General features: G+C 46.6%; 1 protein-coding gene across 2 annotated transcripts in view; it reads right to left on the bottom strand.

The window, feature by feature from the left end:
- The window catches only part of Bcar3 (BCAR3 adaptor protein, NSP family member), a 112,808-nt gene extending 98,716 nt beyond the window's left edge, over nt 1-14,092 (bottom strand). The window contains 2 exon segments of one of the 2 annotated variants that reach the window (NM_001107722.1): nt 6,259-6,585; nt 13,679-14,092. In NM_001107722.1, the coding sequence (NP_001101192.1) occupies nt 6,259-6,575 (317 nt within the window). In that variant the 5' untranslated portion in view covers nt 6,576-6,585; nt 13,679-14,092. 2 annotated transcript variants of the gene reach the window in all.
- Between the last annotated feature and the right edge of the window lie 4,536 nt (nt 14,093-18,628).

The raw sequence follows: 18,628 nt of genomic DNA, 5'->3' as shown, positions 1-18,628 counted from the left end.
TGCCCCAGGGTGGATTATTTTCAAATCAATTTCCAGTCAATTTCCAGGCTACTATGTTGCAAAAGAGGGGATCCCTGTTGGGGGTTATTCTGACTACAAAGTCATTCTGATCTCATATCTATTTGCAGGGGAATCTGCAACTACAGATCTCACAGGCTAGAAGGTTCCTCAGTCCTCCCTGTAAACACAACCCTTCAACAAGGCAATATGAGCTTGTCCTTGGGGCACCTAGAGAGAGTTTGATATTTTGCTTCCAATCCTATAGGCTAGACAGGGTGATGACTGTTACAACCTGTGGAATGGCTGTGACCCCAGGGTGTGCAGGTCACCCAGTCCAGGTCCCTGGAAGACAACTTCTCTCCCCCAAAGAAGAAGAGCAGTTAGGAATTCTCTGGTGTGCATATCCTGGCCAGGCTGGGATGGCTGACAGATTCGCTCATAGCTGTGGGTTTATTTACAATATGCCTTAGCAGATACTGTGGGAAGTAAACAAACTAAGATTTAAAGCCTGGTCCTTCCCAAGTAGCATGGATGGAGAAAGAATGAGTTAGAGCAGGTCTGCCTTGGGGGAGGGGGTGAGACCTAAGAAGCCCCACTAGACAAGGACCGCATTGTGTCACTCTCTGGATATTTTCTTAGTTGGGGTTTACAATCAGTTAAAACAAAAAAACCCTTTCCTTTCTCCCAGAACAGCTGGGAATGCACAGATCCCAGCCCCTCAGTTTCTTGTCAGGACAGAATTTAGGACTAGCGGCGGGCAGCTGGTAGACCTCCAGACAGTTCATTCTGGTCTCCTTCAAGATAGAAGCGTATAAGATAGGGGACCAGGCTCACCAGCTCTGACCCAGCTGCTCTAGCCACAGCACATCAGGGACGACCAGAGCCAGGCTATGTCCCCTGTCTGGGATATCAGTAGTCCATCCACAACAGCGGCATTGACCCACATCAAGGAGGCACCACCAAATGTTGGTAAATCTCAACCCACTGGCTGTCCCTTTCTAGAGACATTCTTATGCTTAGAGCCATTAAGAAGTCAGCATTACCCTAGTCATCGAATGAAAGGACCTTTCATTAAATAGCATCTATTAATCTACTAAATATATTCTTAAAACTCAAAAGACCATTTTCCTTCTGCATAGGGAAAATCTGCAACCTGCAGGTGTGACACGTGCAAACCATGGGCGCCACATGCGGCCCCTTGCACTGCAGGTCTTCCGGTTCCGGTCTTGGAAAGGAAAGCCTGGTTTACTGGCTTGTCTGGGACAGCATCTTGCTTCATTGAGGAGAAAGCCATAGTTGGAGAATATTTCAGACAAGGGCACTGACAGCCCAAGCCAGGTCTTTGAAATGATTTTTCAGAGAAAAAAAATGCATGGATCCTGGGCTTGACTGCCTCGCCTCCTCTTTCCTCCAACACCACCACCACCTCTTTAAAGATCTGATGTGGAGGCAGGGGGTTAACTGCTGCTTGGGAAAGCAAGCTGGTTTTCACCAGGAATAATGGTGCAGATTTCAAGGCCACTGTCAGTGACAACACTTGTGCCGAGTCAGTCACAGTCCTTCGTGCAGACTCATAAAACCCCACATTGTCCTGCCACATGTGCCCACAGCACGAGATGAGGAAGGAGTTAGTCCCACACAGCTGTTCCCAGGAATGTGTGCCTCCATATACCCACAGGCAGGAAAAGGGCCCACCCTGATCTCTAAGCTATCCTGGCAACACAGACATCCCCACAGAACCCGGGCTGCCTTCAGCTCATGGAGAGTTCTAGACTCAAATCCAAATCCATCCGTGAGGGCGAATGAACCAAAGGGACAGCAACCTAATGACACAATGTCAAAGGAAATCCTGTCTGCAGGCCTCCTGGAGAAGCCTGGCTGTGCATCTGGAACAAAGGCTCTCCTGTGACATCAAGCAGCAGGCTTAAGGACTCTCTGGCTTCTGGCTTTGGCCACTTTTCAAAACCACAAGTACACCCAAGGGCAGCCAAGACAGCGAGAAAGCTGAGAGATATGGTCTACAGAAGAGAAGAGCAACTTCCTTTTCCAGGCTGGCCTTCGGACTCTTGGCAACTGAGGATCTATTCTCCCCAAAGCTGATGTCTGAGGTGTTAGGGTGTTAGACGGGAGACTCCCCTCTTTCACTCAAGCAGACAGTTCAGGGGTGCCAACAGCTGCACGATGTCATGGAGGCCGTGGAGCACAGTGTCTGGGGAATGGCCAGCAAGCACCGTCCCTTCTCCCCAAACTCAGTAATCCACTAGGGTATATGCTTAGGTGCTTCCGTAACTCTCAAGCCATTACCTCAACTGATGATGATGGTGATGTTGAGAAGAAGGGGAGGAAAAAGAGCAAGAGGAAGAAGAGATTTGCCATGCCTTATACAGGGCTTTGATGTTCCAATAAGAATATGGATAAATGCTTTAAGATTTTTTTTTTTGGTTTTTGTTTTCATTTTTGAGACATGATTTCTCTGTGTAGCTCTGGCTGTCTCGGAACTCACTCTGTAGACGAGGCCGGCCTCAAACTCAGAGATCCACCTGCTATACCACCAAGTCCTTTAAGATATTTTAAAGCTATAAAAATGTAAGAGCTATAAATAACACCCTTATTCGTAAAAGGGAGGATATGATGTACATAGGTATGTCACTTAAGAACTGTACACTTTTGGGTCTCACGGGAGACTCTGTCTACTTTGTTCAAGGCCTCTCATGGGACAGCTGTTCAAATAATTTTCAATTACAGTAAAAGTCACAGTTTAATGATTAATAAGCTAGGCATGTTTCTGTAAAAATGGCAAATCTGGGACAATTCAGGAATACAGTTGTTCCCTTATCTCCGAACGGTGTTTGAAGTCACAGTTAGTACTGGACCCTGCATGTACTGTTTTGTCCTAGACGCACAGTTTTGGTAAAGTATAATTTATACATCAGGCACAGTAAGAAAACGACAGCAATACCAAATCATAACAACCACAATAATATAGGGCATATCTTGGCAACTTCAGCATGCAACTTGTTTATTAAAAACTTTCAGTCCTCACTTTTACAAAGCTCTTTAGAGCTGCTCTTTGGCATCTCAGAGGTGCCAACATCACTACTCCTATGTTTTGGCACCATTAAGAAGTCAAGCGATGGCTACCTGAACACATATATATGCCAGACCATAGCAGTCAAAATGGCTTCTAAGAGACTAATTCTGGGGGCAGGGAGGGTAGAATATACAGTTTGGGTATGTGACACCAGGACACGATTCTTGTCCTGAGTAGGACAGAACAGAACATAGTGAGGTTTCCTCATGCTACTCAATGGCTTACACTGACAACACATGAGTTATTTCTAGAATGTTCCATTTTTCAAGCTAACAGCTGGAAGTGGGTAACTGAAACTCCAGAGAGCAAAAGTTCAGGTAAAGGATCTACAAGACACAAAGGCATTTGTCGAATCATTGCCTTCTATGGGTAGGTGGGGTACACGGGAACAGGTAGTTTAGGATGTCCTCGAGGACCTACCATTGCCACGTCAACAAGTGTAAGGAGACCAGAAAGTTCTCATAGTCTGCATCTGACCAGGTTGCCATGAACTGAAATGATCTGTGGGTGGTGGAGATGTGCTCCTTTCCACTCCGAGCTGTATCCGCTGCAGGGGTTCTACCACTCACTGTAGCCGTTGTGACACTTCTGGTAAAGCCTCTCTCTGCAGAACCTTGGGTTCTCATTGCTGCTCCTCAGCTCTAACCTCTCCTGTACAAACTCTTCCCTCATATCATGGTTTATTTCAAAAGTGAATTGAGGCAGCTCGTTACCTTACTGGAATATTTTTTTAAAGGAGAAAAATAAAAATTCATGTACCCCAAATCTCAAAAGTTGAGAGTTTTTGGCTTAAAAAAGAAAACATGTTGGAAAATGAATCTGTTGATAATGAGTCTAAATGGGACTTCATAAGCCTTTGGCATACCACCTACAGCCTTCCCGCTCTGCATGACTTGTGCAGGATATTCATTTGATACTTCCTATATTTCTCTTAAATGAGTTTTTGAGTGAAGAAAAAATATGGATTTAGATTAGTGAGGCCATGAACAATAAACAAGCCCGAGATCAACAGGACTTGTTAATTCTTCTGCAGCTAGGACTTCAAACTGAGGCCTCGCACCCACCCTCTGATATGATCTCTTCTGGAGCTTGACCTCTGTTCATGTCAATTCTCCAATAAAAAAAGCTTGGAACTGCCTGCAGGTTAGCGTTTGGACTATGGGTGTTCATGAAGAATTTCCTAGAGACAGAGGGAGACTCCACTGCTACCTCTAGCCCAGCAACCCCGCTCTACAGTCCTCCCCTGTGTACACTGGCATCTGGTCAGGGAGGACCTCACAGCTTTAAGGTGTGGCTCTGTGAACTGTCTGTGTCTGGTACCCGGTAGATAGCTAGCTCAAGAGGAGATTAGTTAAGAAAATGTGCTACCCAACAAGCCAACCATAACAGCCAGTTTATCTGCATCTTGCAGCCTGACACTGATTGGTGCTTGCTTCTGGCAGTCACCGTCCTCACCCTTGCCTACTGGATGCCAGTGATGCCATAGTAACAAAAACCGCCCCCTCCCCCAACTCTCTTTGTTCATTTCAGCAGGAGGCTGCCTGATGGCTCTTTATGCTAGGAAGTACACATCTGGGTTTTCCAGAGGTGGTCCACGGCTTTCCAGTCCCCAGGACAAGCATCTGAGAGCTGACATTAGAAACACCTCGGGGTTCTCTAAACACTGTGCATGGACAGTATCTGGGTTTCACCTGTTTCCCTCTCAGTCTCTTATTGTGCAACTCAAGTTGATGCTTCACTCTTGTCTGCCTAACTCCTGCCCCTAATCAACCCACCCCAGTTGCAGGCCACACCAGCTTTCTCTGGGGTGTGCAGACACACCAAACCTGCTCTCGGCTCCAGCTCTTGATTTTAGAGAATCTATGCTCATTAAGTAGTTGTCTGAGGTCCAAAATGACTACTTCTTTAAAGACCGTTACAGATACAAAACAATAACTCCCCTGCCCCCATGTCCATCTATCTCTTCCTCAGTGTTTAGTAGTCAGTCGTCTTACGTAATTACTTGTATCTGATCTCTCACTGAAATGGAGTTGGGAAAAGGAGTTGCTTCAGATGCAGAAGGACGAAAGCAGATTGCTGTAATGCTTTGGCTGCTAGGGTATTCTCCATGCTGGACCAACCCTATAAGTGTTCAAGAGGACTAGGGAGGATTGTCCCACTGAACCCCTGGGGCCTATAAAAATCAATAATGAACATAGGTGTTCAGTGTACAGATAGAGCCAAAAAAGTGAGCCAGGGTCAGACTAGCTTTCTTTGCTCTAAAGGCAGAAACAGCCCAGTTCTTTGCCTGACACCATCACATGCTGCCGATCTACAGGGAAAGAAGCACAGTTCCCAAACTGGCTCTCACAGGCAGAAGCCAATCACAGCCCCGCCATGATGAACCCTGCAGCATTTGCAGCAGTGAGGCCTACGGACCCAGAGCCCTGGCCTTCAGCAGGGAGAAATCAATCCTCCCCCAGAAACACCATGAAGCTGATTTGGTAATGCGGCCACACAAAAATTTTATTTTGGCATATGGACAGCTAAAGGAAATAACGGATCCTAACTTACATATGCCTTGGCATTGTTACAGAATTAAATGGATGCAGTTCAGAATTCAATACTATGATTGGGTTTTTTTGATGTGTTTTCTTTGAAGGGTCTTATTTCAGCAAGTTATATATTTTAAATCTCAAATATTAGATGGTAAGAAATTATTTAAAAAAACCATATGTATGCTGTGGTTACATACAGTTTAAATCAGAATCCTAACCCTTAAAAGGCCCATGTGAAAATGTTTAGATAAAATAAGTTTATGAGAAAATGAGACTTGCGGCTCATTTCACTAATACTAAAGGAGGGAAGAGAGGGAGAAACAAAGGTAAAAGCTGACTGGATCCGCTGGTAACTGCTAAGGTGCAGTGATGGCTTTACCGAAGCCACGCTAGTCTCTTGGGCTACGGATGCAGTTCACAGGCTAAGCACTTGCCTCACATATGTAAAGCCCAGGGTCCTTCTGTCTATCCTTCCTTCTGGTATCAAGGACACTGGACTTTACATACACCAGAAGGAAGGACAGACAGAGGGAAGAGAGAAAGGGCAGATGGGACTCACACAGCTTTGCGTACACTTAACATAAAGCCCTTGAGGAAGACGATGTTCACTCAGGAAGTGACAGGCGTTACCTGAAGGCGAAGCTGTCCCCTTTCCAGTCTGGCAGTGGTTTTTCCAGGATGAGGTCCTGGGTCAGAGGTGAGCTCTGTCGTGGGGACTTGGAGTGAGGGAGGGTGCCCATGTGACTGGCACTGTCACAGGACCGTATGGGAGGAGGGCCTTTTTTCTTCCGTGGAAGAGTGCCGTGTATGGACACGTCTGGATAGGCCTCTGTGCGATGCTCAGCGAGAGGGGACTTGCTGCTCAGGAGGTCCATGGACGAGGCCAAAGGGAACTGGTGATTCACGGGCATGTGTCTGGGAAGGCTTGCAAATTTTCCCGCAGCCATGATTCTTAATCTAAGGAGGGAAAGAGAGGGAAAGGTAAAAGTAAGACAGATACCAGAAACTGGAAAAAGTCATGAGACAGCAAAAGGCAGACACTGTCTAAAGACATCACTAGTAGAACCTTGAATAGAGAGTTTGCTCTGCTCTTCTCTTCTCTTCTCTTCTCTTCTCTTCTCTTCTCTTCTCTTCTCTTCTCTTCTCTTCTCTTCTCTCTCTCTCTCTCTTCTCTCCTCTCTCTCTTTCTCTCTCTCTTTTCTCTCTCTGTCTCTCTCTTCTCTCCTCTCTCTCTTCTCTCCTCTCTCTCTTCTCTCCTCTCTCTCTCTCTTCTCTCTTCTCTCTCTCTTCTCTCCTCTCTCTCTCTCTTCTCTCTTCTCTCTCTCTTCTCTCCTCTTTCTCTCCTCTCTCTTTCTCTCTCTCTTCTCTCTCCTCTCCTCTCTCTTTCTCTCTCTTCTCTCTCTTCTCCTCCTCCCCCCCCTCTCTCTCTCTCTCTCTCTCTCTCTCTCTCTCTCTCTCTCTCTGTGTCTCTCTCTCCTTCTTTCTCTCTTTCCTTCAGGATTCTGTAGAGAAATTCAGCTATGGGCAACAAATCCAAATAGATGAACACAACCCCAGGTTGTTAGAGGCACAGGAGCCATTTTATCATTACAGAAGGGGAGGATGCAATTAAGGGGAAAAGACTGTTATCCGAAGGACTGACAATAAACACCAGGGAAAACACTGTAAGCCGTCTGATGATGGCTACACTGATGCACCTCCCAGCAAATGAGAAAAACGGTCAGGGATGATTGGAATTCTTTAGCTGCTGGAGTTTCTGCAGTGCCAGACCAAAATCGTGCTACCCACAATGATAGGGCAGCTTCTCTGGCAAAGGCTTGAGGCTTATAAATAAATCTCTGTATTCCAATTAACCGAGGCAGGGTCAGGGGTCAGGGTGGGCCTCTCTTCCACGCATCAGCAAGCTCAGTTGCAGCAAGAAGCCATCGGGTGTTAACACCCTGTAGACTATTTTCAAGAGTAGACTGGAGCCTGCAAGCCAGTGCCCACAGGTAGATGTAAAAGCAGAGAAGAAGAAAAAGGTTAGGGGGGAAAGAATAAGAAAGTGGGGGCGGGACACAGCCATAGAGGAAAATGGCGGTCGAGGTAGCAGCAGCAGCTCCTACAACTGTTCCCAGGGATGCAGGGATGGCTGGCAGTCGTTTGCCTGGAACAGTGCTTAATCTCCAAACTAAACTACAGTTTCACGCATTATATAAGACCCATCAAGGCCAACACACACATCAAACAGGAGCCCTAGTTAAAACAAAAAAAAGTAACAGTTCCCTGGATACCCGAAGTCCCAGAAGATGTCCTACAGTGCCTATGAGATCCAACTAGGGTCTGCACATCACCATGGGACAGCTGAAGTCCACAGCCAGTTCTCAAGCTCACAGAGCCCATTCCTCACCGGCCTTTTCATTGCAATGGTCAGGGGGAAAGACCTTGAAGGGTAGCAGCCCTGCAGAATTGGCTCTACACAGGCACTATGGGCTTGGCATAGCCACCACTCTGTGAGCTCACAGAGGCAGCAATGGAATAAAGAGTTTGCAAAAGAAACATACTTTGTATGCGAAGCCACACAAATCTACTGCTACATGGGTCAGAGAGACTACGTGTAGGAGTGCTGGGAACTGGGCAGAATATACCCACGAATATAGTCCTAACCCTGCCCTCTGCTCTTTGCCAGACTTGATAACCCAGAAGCTTGTCTGCTGCACGTGAGACCACATAGAAAGCTTGGCTCACAAGGGATGTAGAAAAACAGGGTGGTGAGTCCTGGGAGGGGCCCTCCCGTCCTGGCCAGTTCCTGGCACTCTGTCAGCACTTACTCAATGTTAATCACTGTTATTTAAAAAGGAAAAAAAATCAAAATTTCCTAGCCCTCTACCTGACCACCGGTGATGCAAACGAACTAGCAGTCCCCAACCCGACTCCCACCCACCACAGCTGTGAACCGCCTCTGTTTGAGCTTTCGTCGCCCTCCTTCCTCATTCACAGGCCTGCACCATCTCAAAGAGGTAGGGAGAGAGACGCAGCATACACCGTTAGTACCATACAAAACGTCTTCATGTGTAAAGGCCATGCTGTTGATCAAGCTTATTCCAGGAGCCAAGAGGAGCAAAAGTGACTTCAGCCTCAGTGACTTTGACATCTCTGCACATCCAAGTTTGAGTTAAGTTTGAGATTAAACTAATAAGACTCTAAGTTGCCCCTCTCGAATACCCTTAGTCTCAATTTATTCTGATAAGAAAGCCTGTTACAGTCTTCGTTTCCTGTTTTTAATTTGATAAACATTTAAGTACCACTGTGTATAATGCAGAGAGCTCCAACCTAGAACTCAGAAACAGTAACCTCCATCCATGTCGGAAGGAATAACAGTTAATTTTGACAGACGTACTCCCAGAGATTGGAGAGAAGACAAGAGATAAATATTGAATGTATCAGGAAAAGCACTCTACGAGGACACTGTAACACCAGAGCCATAAAAATATGGAAACATCCCCACACACCGAGCACATTTCAGGCCACGGCTTGTGGCTTGAGTGGAGAAGTCGAGAAATGTTTCCTGAAAGACCTATAGTTTAGGACGAGGAGTCTTAAAGGCTCCGCAAAGTGTCTGGACGTGTCCGGTGAGTGCCAGAGAAGACCTGTATGAGAGAGATCTGGTCTGTAACTTGTTAAGTGGCTCTGGTAATTCTGGAAAGGGAAGCCAGGGGCATCACTTGGACAGATGGCAGTAAACTATGAAGAACAATGAAGAACTTCGTCCTCAGGACGCGGCCAAGAGGAAGGACAGGACAGAGTGTAGAGTCATTAGAGGCTCAAGGTCCCAAGTTGGAAGGAAGGAAGGCAGGGCCATGGGAAGACAGCATGATGCTATTCTCAACAAGAGGCCTCAGAAGGGATCCAGGCAGGAAGAAGATAAGCTCACCAACTGGAACTGTGTGTGAGGCACCAGGGGACAGTTCAGTGTAGACAGAGGTTAGAGTCCGTTATGTGAGACAGGGCTCCAGAGGGAGCCATCCACACGAGGGCATAAGCCAGAACACTCAGTAGTACCGCCTATGTTAGCGGATACGAAAGTATCTCCCACGCTACCAGGAACTATCAACAAAACATGAACTTTGCCCCTGCCTCTCACCATGGCTGCCTCAAGCCTGCTGGGACCAAAGTAGAGAATACGTTCTGAAAACACACACACACACACACACACACACACACACACACACACACACACACACACACACACACCCTCAGCCTGGTTGTGTGTAAGAATCTTCTTTTTCTTTTTTTTTTTTTTTTTTTTTTTTCCGGAGCTGGGGACCGAACCCAGGGCCTTGCGCTTCCTAGGTAAGCGCTCTACCACTGAGCTAAGTCCCCAGCCCCGTGTGTAAGAATCTTATAGGGACTGTTTACAGTGTTGCTCAACCACAGACCAGATTCTAAAATCAGAATCTCTGTGGGTAGGACACTCATCAGCCTTTTTAAAGCTCTATGGCACTACCCAGTCTGGAACCAGGATTAAGAAGACAGCATTGGGGATTCTCTTAGGTAGAGAGCATCTTTCACATAAATTGTCTACCTGGGTAACAGAATCAAATAGTCCAGGCCCTCAGATATGGCTGACACTGTACTAGGTCTTCAAAACAAAAACAAAACCAAGCCATATGAGGTGACCTAGACCTTACCAGGTAAATGTTTTATAGAGGAAGCTTACAGTAAGAGTAAATGTTAGGGGGCTGGAGGGATGGCTCAGTAATTAAGAGTACTAGTCGCTCTTCCAGAAGACTTGGATTCAGCACCTCCATGGTAGATCATGACTGTCTGTAACTCCAGTTCCAGGGAATCCGACACCTTCATTCAGGCATATATGCAAGCAACACACATAAAATTTTAAAAAATAATTCTTTTAAAAAAAAAAAACAGAAGAGTAAATGTTGGCAGTCCAATTTTATTTTCCCAGTTCAGAGGAATAATGTTCATTCACTTGACGTACTTTCAGTGAGGGCTCACAGCGCACTAAAACTGGAGCTATAACAAGGCTCCCCTCTCAAGAAACCTGAGGGATAGGGAGTCCAACAGAACCACATAAACACAACAATAAACCAGGCAGTCATAAGTACCCTCAAAGGATCCAAAACAGAACCAGTGAAATAATAAAAGATGCTGGCTGGAGAAAAAGATAACTTTGTGATACGCTGGTCTGGGAGGGTCTTTCTGAAGGACTTCCGATGACATGAGATCCAAAGGCGCAAGGGATAAGGGACAGGGCAAGAAGAGATCTGAAGGCAGTTCTGGTCAGGGGAAGGATTTCAGTCCCACCTGGGAGTAAGTGGCTCAAGCAACTGTACAGAGCTTCTAAACTCTGGCTCCCGGGTATTCATTCCTCGCACGCAGATGTTTCTGTGACAATGCCACTTGTCATTAAACATTTCTTATGTACCATTTGGTCTTTTAAAAAAATGGTCTGACTCAGAACCAGGGTCCTGGAGCCAGTATTTACCACCTCCAACCTCTGCCCTGCCTCTGGCATAGTAGCTATAAGGTCTGGGACAAGCCACACCACATTCTGACAGTCAGCATGTCATTTGTTAAAGGTGTTAAAGTCTTCCTGGATTGTTGTGGAAATTAAATGTGATCGTGCTCACGGAAGTCTCTGACACACAGCAAGCGAGAGGATCTCCTCCAGCCATGAGGGAGCCAGGTCTGCAGAGCTAATTTACTGTGTCCCCACAGAAGTGGGGGTTCACAAGTGAAACCTTGACAGCTGAGGAGGGAGATGTTTCAACCTACAACAGATGTAAACACAGCAAGCCCAGAGGACATAGGCACAAAAAGGGCACAGACTCCAAGTGAACCATACGCGTGCTTTCAAACAGACACCAGTGAAGACTTTGACCCTCTGCCTCTACTGTCAGATCCTCAAATACATACAAAGGTCAGATGATCCACTGATAGGAGAGTTGGAGAGTCTGGAACTCTGAGGGTAGGAGTGAGCCTCACTCACGACAAACTCCAGCAGCCTTGCAGCCTGCCTTCCTAGTTAGCCGCTGAGCTTTGAAAAGTTTAGGACCTCTGTCCAACTCACTTCTCTACAAAGATGACTGAAACAATAAATGCTACAAAACCTGATGGCCTTGCAAGCTGAGGCAGAAACAGACTGACCACCCCACTTGCTTCATTTTTTCTGTTTTCTGAAATGGGATATTTTCTAATTACACTCACACAGGGCAATCCAATGGAAGGGCCTTAAGAACTTGTATATTTCAAACTGGAAATGCCACTACCTTAGCTGCCCTTACTTTGGCCCTGACAGAGAATTTGCAATTCAAATCTGTATGTAGTTCTGTCATCTTCTTTGCAAAGTCAGACAGTGAGGGCGGATGGAACGACTCCACAGATAAAATTGGCTTCTCCACTTAGAACTTGGGCTCGGCTTTAGGCATCGAGGGTGTCCTTTTGTTTTTGAAGTAACCTTATGAAGTCTAGCCAACCGATTGAAGTATGAATAATTCTTCCATGGATTGTATTTCAAGCAATACAGTGAAGGATTTACAGGGCAAGGTTCTTAAGATCAGTACCCATCTGACAAAGCAGTTCTTTCTTATCAATAGGAACTGAAATCTTGGTTACTCATCTTGGAAATGTCAGGCTTTTTCACAGCACTTGTGAGTGAGTTGGTGTTTGGCATGGTAAACTGTTTTCGTTATACTGGGTAGGCTTCCTGGCACACCCGCAGATGGGCATCCAGCTTAGCCAGTGGACTTCCGGATAACTGAGAGGCCCCTTCCCACTCAGCCCTCTGGAGCCCCCCTCAGGATCTCGCCTCCATAGGAGGAGGGGAGCAGGGACAGAATTAGGTAATCGGCTTCCAGACTGACCTTCCCTGAGCCAGTATACTTGCCATAGAGAGGTCTGTGGAACCTTGGGGGATAACAGTCAAGGTTGAAAAGACTCTCTGAACTCAGGGCTCTAGTTTCCATCCCTAACTGCTGTAGGAAAATTAAACACACACACACAACACACACACACACACACACCCCACATATACACACACACACACACCACACCACACACACACACACACACACACACACCACATATACACACACACACCACACACCACACACACACACACACCACATATACACACACACACCACACACCACACACACACACACACACACACACACACCACACCACACACACACACACCACATATATACACACACACACCCCACACCACACACACACACACACACACACACACACACACACACACACACCCCACACTGGGGCTACTCCCCTCTTCACCTTGCTTCAAACAACTGTTAAACCTTAGTCCTGGGACGCGCTGCACCACAGCACCCGCTGCCTTTGCCAGGCGCCCTCTAAAGAGTGTCTACACAAGTTCTTAAGCGGCCGGCCGTAGACTAAGAGAGTAAAGGAAGATGGGCTGCGACCCGTCCCTCCTTCCTTTTGCCTTCCCCTCCCCGACTCGGGGGGGAAGCACACAACCAACTATTCATTCTTTCTCAACAAAGGGAAGGCGAGGGGAGGGAGATGTTGTCAACAGTTACTGGGCAGGCTCCTTCACTTTCTTTGCAAACTTCCCAAGAGATTAGTGGAGAAAGCCTCGGGCTTCCAGCAGAGGCGTCTGGGCCATCTCATCTCCCCAGCTTAGACCAGACTCGGGCAAAACCGGACTGGACTAGAAGAGGGTTCGGAGCACCCGGAAAGATACCGCCCCGGACCCCGAGAGTAGGTAGGGATGCTCGAGGCACATCACCAAGCTTCACACCGGGGAGTCCCGGGATCCGATGATCCCCCCCCCAAGTCACAAATCTCATCCCCCCCCAACACACACACACACACACACACACACACACACACACACTTTGACCAACCCCACTCCCACGTCTAGTCTGCCTGGGTTCAGGAGGTACAAACACACTCAGGCTGCTCTCTTCCCCCGTGCCTAACTTTTCTTTACAGAACTTCTCAGTCCTATCTCGCTACTACAGAGGGAGCCCAGGAGCCTGAGCCGGAACGCACCGGGCACACTCACCTCCCTGCGCCGCGCTCGGGGTCCGGATTTGCGGTTCAGCGCCGGGCTGCCTGCACCGCACTGCTCCGGGAGCTCGGGCGGCTCATGGTCTGCGGGCGTCCGCCGAGAGGCCGGGACGGTCGGTCAGTGCGCGCGGCTGTCCCACTCCGGCTGCTGCTTGGCCCGGCCGCCGCAGGCTCAGCTCTGAGCCGGCGGCGCGCTCTCTGGCCCTCAACTGGTGATTTGCGGCTTCGCGGCCCCACCCCGCTCAGCCGATTCGCCGGGCTGAGCCGAACCCCTGAGACATTTACATTCGGTGACCTCGTCTGGATCTCCGGGATTTGAGAGTTTTGACTCCCCCTTATCTCCCCCAAGAAGCTAGACTTCAAGTGTAGCTCAACCTCTTCCTCACTGAGCCTCACTCAACCGGACAGCAGCGCCTTAATCCACTCCTCCCCCTTCCCGGGGTTATTTAATTACGCAGCAGACCCGCCGCTCTGCAGACACCTGGCTGGCTTTCAATTTAAAAGGCTTTGATGGGACAAAGACCTAGGTAACCACAGCGCGAACCAGCCAGGGAGCAGGCAAATCAATGACTCTCACACGTGCGCATGGAGAGCCAAGTGGGTGGACGTGCACGCTGAACTAATGGCTCCGTGAGCCTACACATGCTAGCAGTTATCAAAACCTAGTTATCAAGTCACCTCTGCCCTGTCTGGTGACTTGCTTTATGCCAAAGAGTGCTGTGGTACACCAGGGGGTGGGGGAGGGGAACAGTAAATGATACACTAGATCGTGGAGCCACCATGCCTACCCCACACCACACACCAAATCAAATCCTGGTGGACTTCAAATCTAAATATAAAAGGTAAAACAGTTTAACGCTAAAGAAATTATCAAACAGAAACAAACAACAAACAAATAAAACCACAAGAAAACTTGCTTAAAAACATTAAGTACTAATGCCAAAGGAAACCCGCTCACTCACATAACTGGCATTAAGGCTCCCATACCATGAACGAAAACGCAAAGCAGACAGAACATAAGCAATCCTTGCACCCAATAAAGGAAGTAAGCATATAGGGACTATATAGGGAGCGCCTTTAGATCAGATGGTCAAGACAGAAGGGTCCCCTGGGAACAGGCCAGGTATTTTTATTTACACGGTGTCCTGGTTTGCTTCTCTGGTGCTGTGATGACCAAGAGCAACTTTGGGAAGTGTTTATTTGGCTTACAAGTTAAGGTCCATCATTGGATGAACCAGAAACAACAGAGCCAGTGAAGGAACAGGGCTCACTGGTTTGCTCTCTAAGGTTCCCTCAGCTTCTTTATGTAATCCAGGCCCACCTGCCCGGGGGTGGCACCACCCACAGTGGGTTGAGCCCTCCCACATCAATCATTAATCAAGAAAATACCTCTCCCACATGCCCACAGGCCTATCTGATGAAGATGATAGGTTCCCTCTTCCCAGGTGACTCTAGGTCAGTGGTTCTCTACCTGTGGGTTACGACCCCCTTGGGTGGGTCTAAGAACTCTTTCAGAGAGGTCAAATATCAGATATCCTGTATCTATATTCATAATTATCAATGAACCAATATGTTTGCATTATGGGTACTCTGGGAAGAGCAGAGAAAGATGGGAAGAAAATGTCCTGAATCTGGACTGAGACAGGAGCATCCTAAACCGTGGAGCCCAGAGAACATTAAGGGATTAAATACATCTATAAGCTCCCTCACGGTCAAGCTTTAAAAGCAGAGCCTTGACCTGTACTTGTAAACGTGTTACCTTCACAATAACCCGCTTAACCCCTCCCCAGTGTCACCGTGGAAAGAGCCACTGGTTTAGTTTTGCTTTGAAGTTGCCTTTAAAAGGTGACCTGGTTCCAGAGCATTAAGTTTGTTCCAGTAGATTTTGAGTCCAAGTCGGCAGAAGACGTTGTTATCGCACAATATTCAGAAGCTCTGGCCATGTCTGTGGGTAAAACTTTGTAAACTGCCACGTGTGACAACAGAGTCGAGACATTAAACTCCCCCAAGACCACAAGCTGTAGCAGTCACCTGCACTGTCAGCTGACCAGGACCACAGGAACCCGCTCAGCTCTGCTGGGCTCGGAGCTCCACCGAGCAGAGACCTTCTGTTCTGTTTACTGTTTTCTGACAAACAGTAGATTCAAATGATAACTGTCTGGCTAAGTGTCAAGTGACTGGCCTCAAAGATGTAAATACTATTTCATAAGACCTTACATAGGCCTCTTACCTTTACTAAGTTTTCTTTTCCCTTCAAGCTATAAGAACATTTTATTGATCAGATTCATCTTATTGTGAGTATGTGTGGATTACCACATGGTAATAGGAATTAATAAAAGTGCAATTTAATGGAATGAAAAAGTAATATAATATTTGGTTGGGTGCTATTCACCTAACCCCCAAAATAAAACTGTTCCTCTCTCTCTCTCCTCTCTCTCTCTCTCTCTCTCTCACACACACACACACACACACACACACAAAGATGTTCTTCACTTCCCACGTGAGGAAGCACTCTGAGAAAACACACAAACACCAAATCCATAGACAAGTCCCTTATAGAAAATGGTGTGGTATTTTCATATATCCGTGTGCTGCAAATCCTCTCTAGCTTCTATATCTAATATAATGCGAATGTTATGCATACACTTAAGTTGTATTGCTACGAGAATAAGGACACAGTCTCATCTATTTTATTAGCATATATTAATTATATAAAATAACGAGCTTCATTATGACATTTTCATATATGAATATAATAATCACATTCACCTCCCCCTTTACCCCTTTACTTTCCACTGGTCCCTCCTACTTCCCAACTACAGATGCTTTGTCCTAAAGTCAGGGTCTCGTGTAGTCCAGGCCCGCTTGGAATTTGCTATGCGTGTCCTGCCTTCAGTCAGCGCTGCGATCGCAGGTGTGTATCACCATGCCTGGTTTATGCAGGGTTGGGAATTGAGTGCCGGGCTTCGAGCAAGAACTCTTCCAAGTCAGCAAATCCTTAACTAACCCAGAGGCATTTTTTCCTTAAAATTTAAATGTATTTATTTTTATGTATATGAAGCCTTTGCCTGCATGTATGTGTTTTATGTCTGATGCTCTGTTATATAAGAAGAAGGCCCTGGATTTTCTGGACATTTATCTGTTTTCAAGTCTTACCTGGTACAAAGAATACTGCAAAGAATAAAATCCACAAGTTTATTCCATGCAACAAATTTCCACAATTGAAAATTACTGATGTAAAGAGTATATAATTTTTTTGATTGTGATAAATAATGACAATTTGTTGTCCGTAGGAATTATGTCAATTTATAAATGACAGAAAAAAAGGCCAGCCTGATTTCACCCAGCCTGGTCAGAAGATGTTATTTAACTCTGGGATTTTCATCAACTTATTAAGTAAAATATGAATTTAGGTCACTTCTAATTTGCATTTCTCTTATAAGAAATGAGGCTGCTTGCATTTTCATGTTTTCTAATCTTGTTTTTCTGTTTGAGTTTATATGTCCTTTTTTTAAAAAAAAGAGTTATTTTACTTTATGTGTATTGAGTGTTTGTCTGTGCACATGTGCTGGCCTGGTGCCCACGGAGGTCAGAAGTGGGTGGTTAGATCCCCTGGAACTGGATGGAGTTAAAAGCCATGATGAGCGTGCTGGGAATTGAACCCAGGTCCTCTGCAGGAGCAACAAGTGCTTTTAGCAGCCAAACCAACAATTCTCTAGATCCTTAGATTTCCATTAAAAATTCCGTCTGTGAGGTCTTTCCCTACCCATTTTCTAGGGTCTCTTTCAAATAGGGAAGTTCGGCTCTCATGGTATGAGCTGTAAATGATGTTTTCTATGAGAACCTTTTACGGACGGGATGCAAACAGAGCACGGTTCTCTTAGAAGCCCACACTGGCAGCACCTCGCCTCTGGGGCCTTGGTGTAGATGCTGATCAGGAAGCAATAGTCTTACTGTCACATGACAAGGGCTTTCACTTGGCTGGTGGCAGTGGAAAGAAGAGTGAAGGGCCAAAGTTATTACCAAGAGATAAACGGACAAGCATCCAGAATCCATAATGGTCACAGCTACAATAGGTCTAGGGGTGACGACACCCAAATTCTGTTCTGAGTGCTTCAGAAGCATTGAACCCAGATCCGGTCCTAACCCGGATCCATTTGGGATTGCAGAAAGGTTACTTTAAGCAGTGAAATGAGAGGTACATGGTGGAATGAGGCTAATGCCTCATCTGCCCAACCCCAGCTCCTGGCAGGGGAAGGGAATGTGATCAAAGTCTTCAGTCCACGTGAGTAACTCTGAGCTTGATGACAGATGCAGACGCCTGGGAACAGCTGCCTCTGGCCATGGAGACATGTGCTTAGTTTTAGGAATGCTGGGTGTTTTTCAAAGTTCGTTCCGTGAGCTACAAAGTTTGTTTCGCCCTACATTTCTGTGGGTCCAAGGGGGCGTCATTGCCCCCTTGTTGCTGAGGTGAAAGCAGATTAAGTAGCAGGTCTCAGCTCAGATATCCTGCTCTTCAGAAAGCCTGCTTTTGCTCTTCCCGTGGGTCCGCGTCCCCACTTATACGCACAGAGCTCCCTGCTCCTCTTGTATTTGCTGCTGTTGCTAATCACACGTTTGTTTTTGTTATTGGCGCTTAATATTTATTGCTCTGTAGAATGTGTGCCTTGTCTGGATTGGGCTTTGTTTTGTTCTTAGTAAGGGGCCTGGTGTAGAATTATTACCCAGTGCTTACTAAACGAATAAATGAACTCCAGACCTCCAGGTCCTTTGTCCTTTTATCCTTATTCCCCAATCCAAAGCTCCCTGCAGGCTAAATAATTGGAATGCTATGTTGGTTGTACCATAAACAGTCTTCAGATTCCTACTTCTTCAGGCTGTGTGCTAGCCTTTGTTTGCAGTTTTAGACAGGGAAGCCCTCAGCTGACTTGGTTGAGCAAAGGTA

This window comes from Rattus norvegicus, chromosome 2 (genome assembly GCF_021556685.1).
Source record: "Rattus norvegicus strain SHRSP/BbbUtx chromosome 2, alternate assembly SHRSP_T2T, whole genome shotgun sequence".
NCBI lineage: Eukaryota > Metazoa > Chordata > Mammalia > Rodentia > Muridae > Rattus > Rattus norvegicus.
This window is presented reverse-complemented; position numbering and strand designations above follow the sequence as displayed.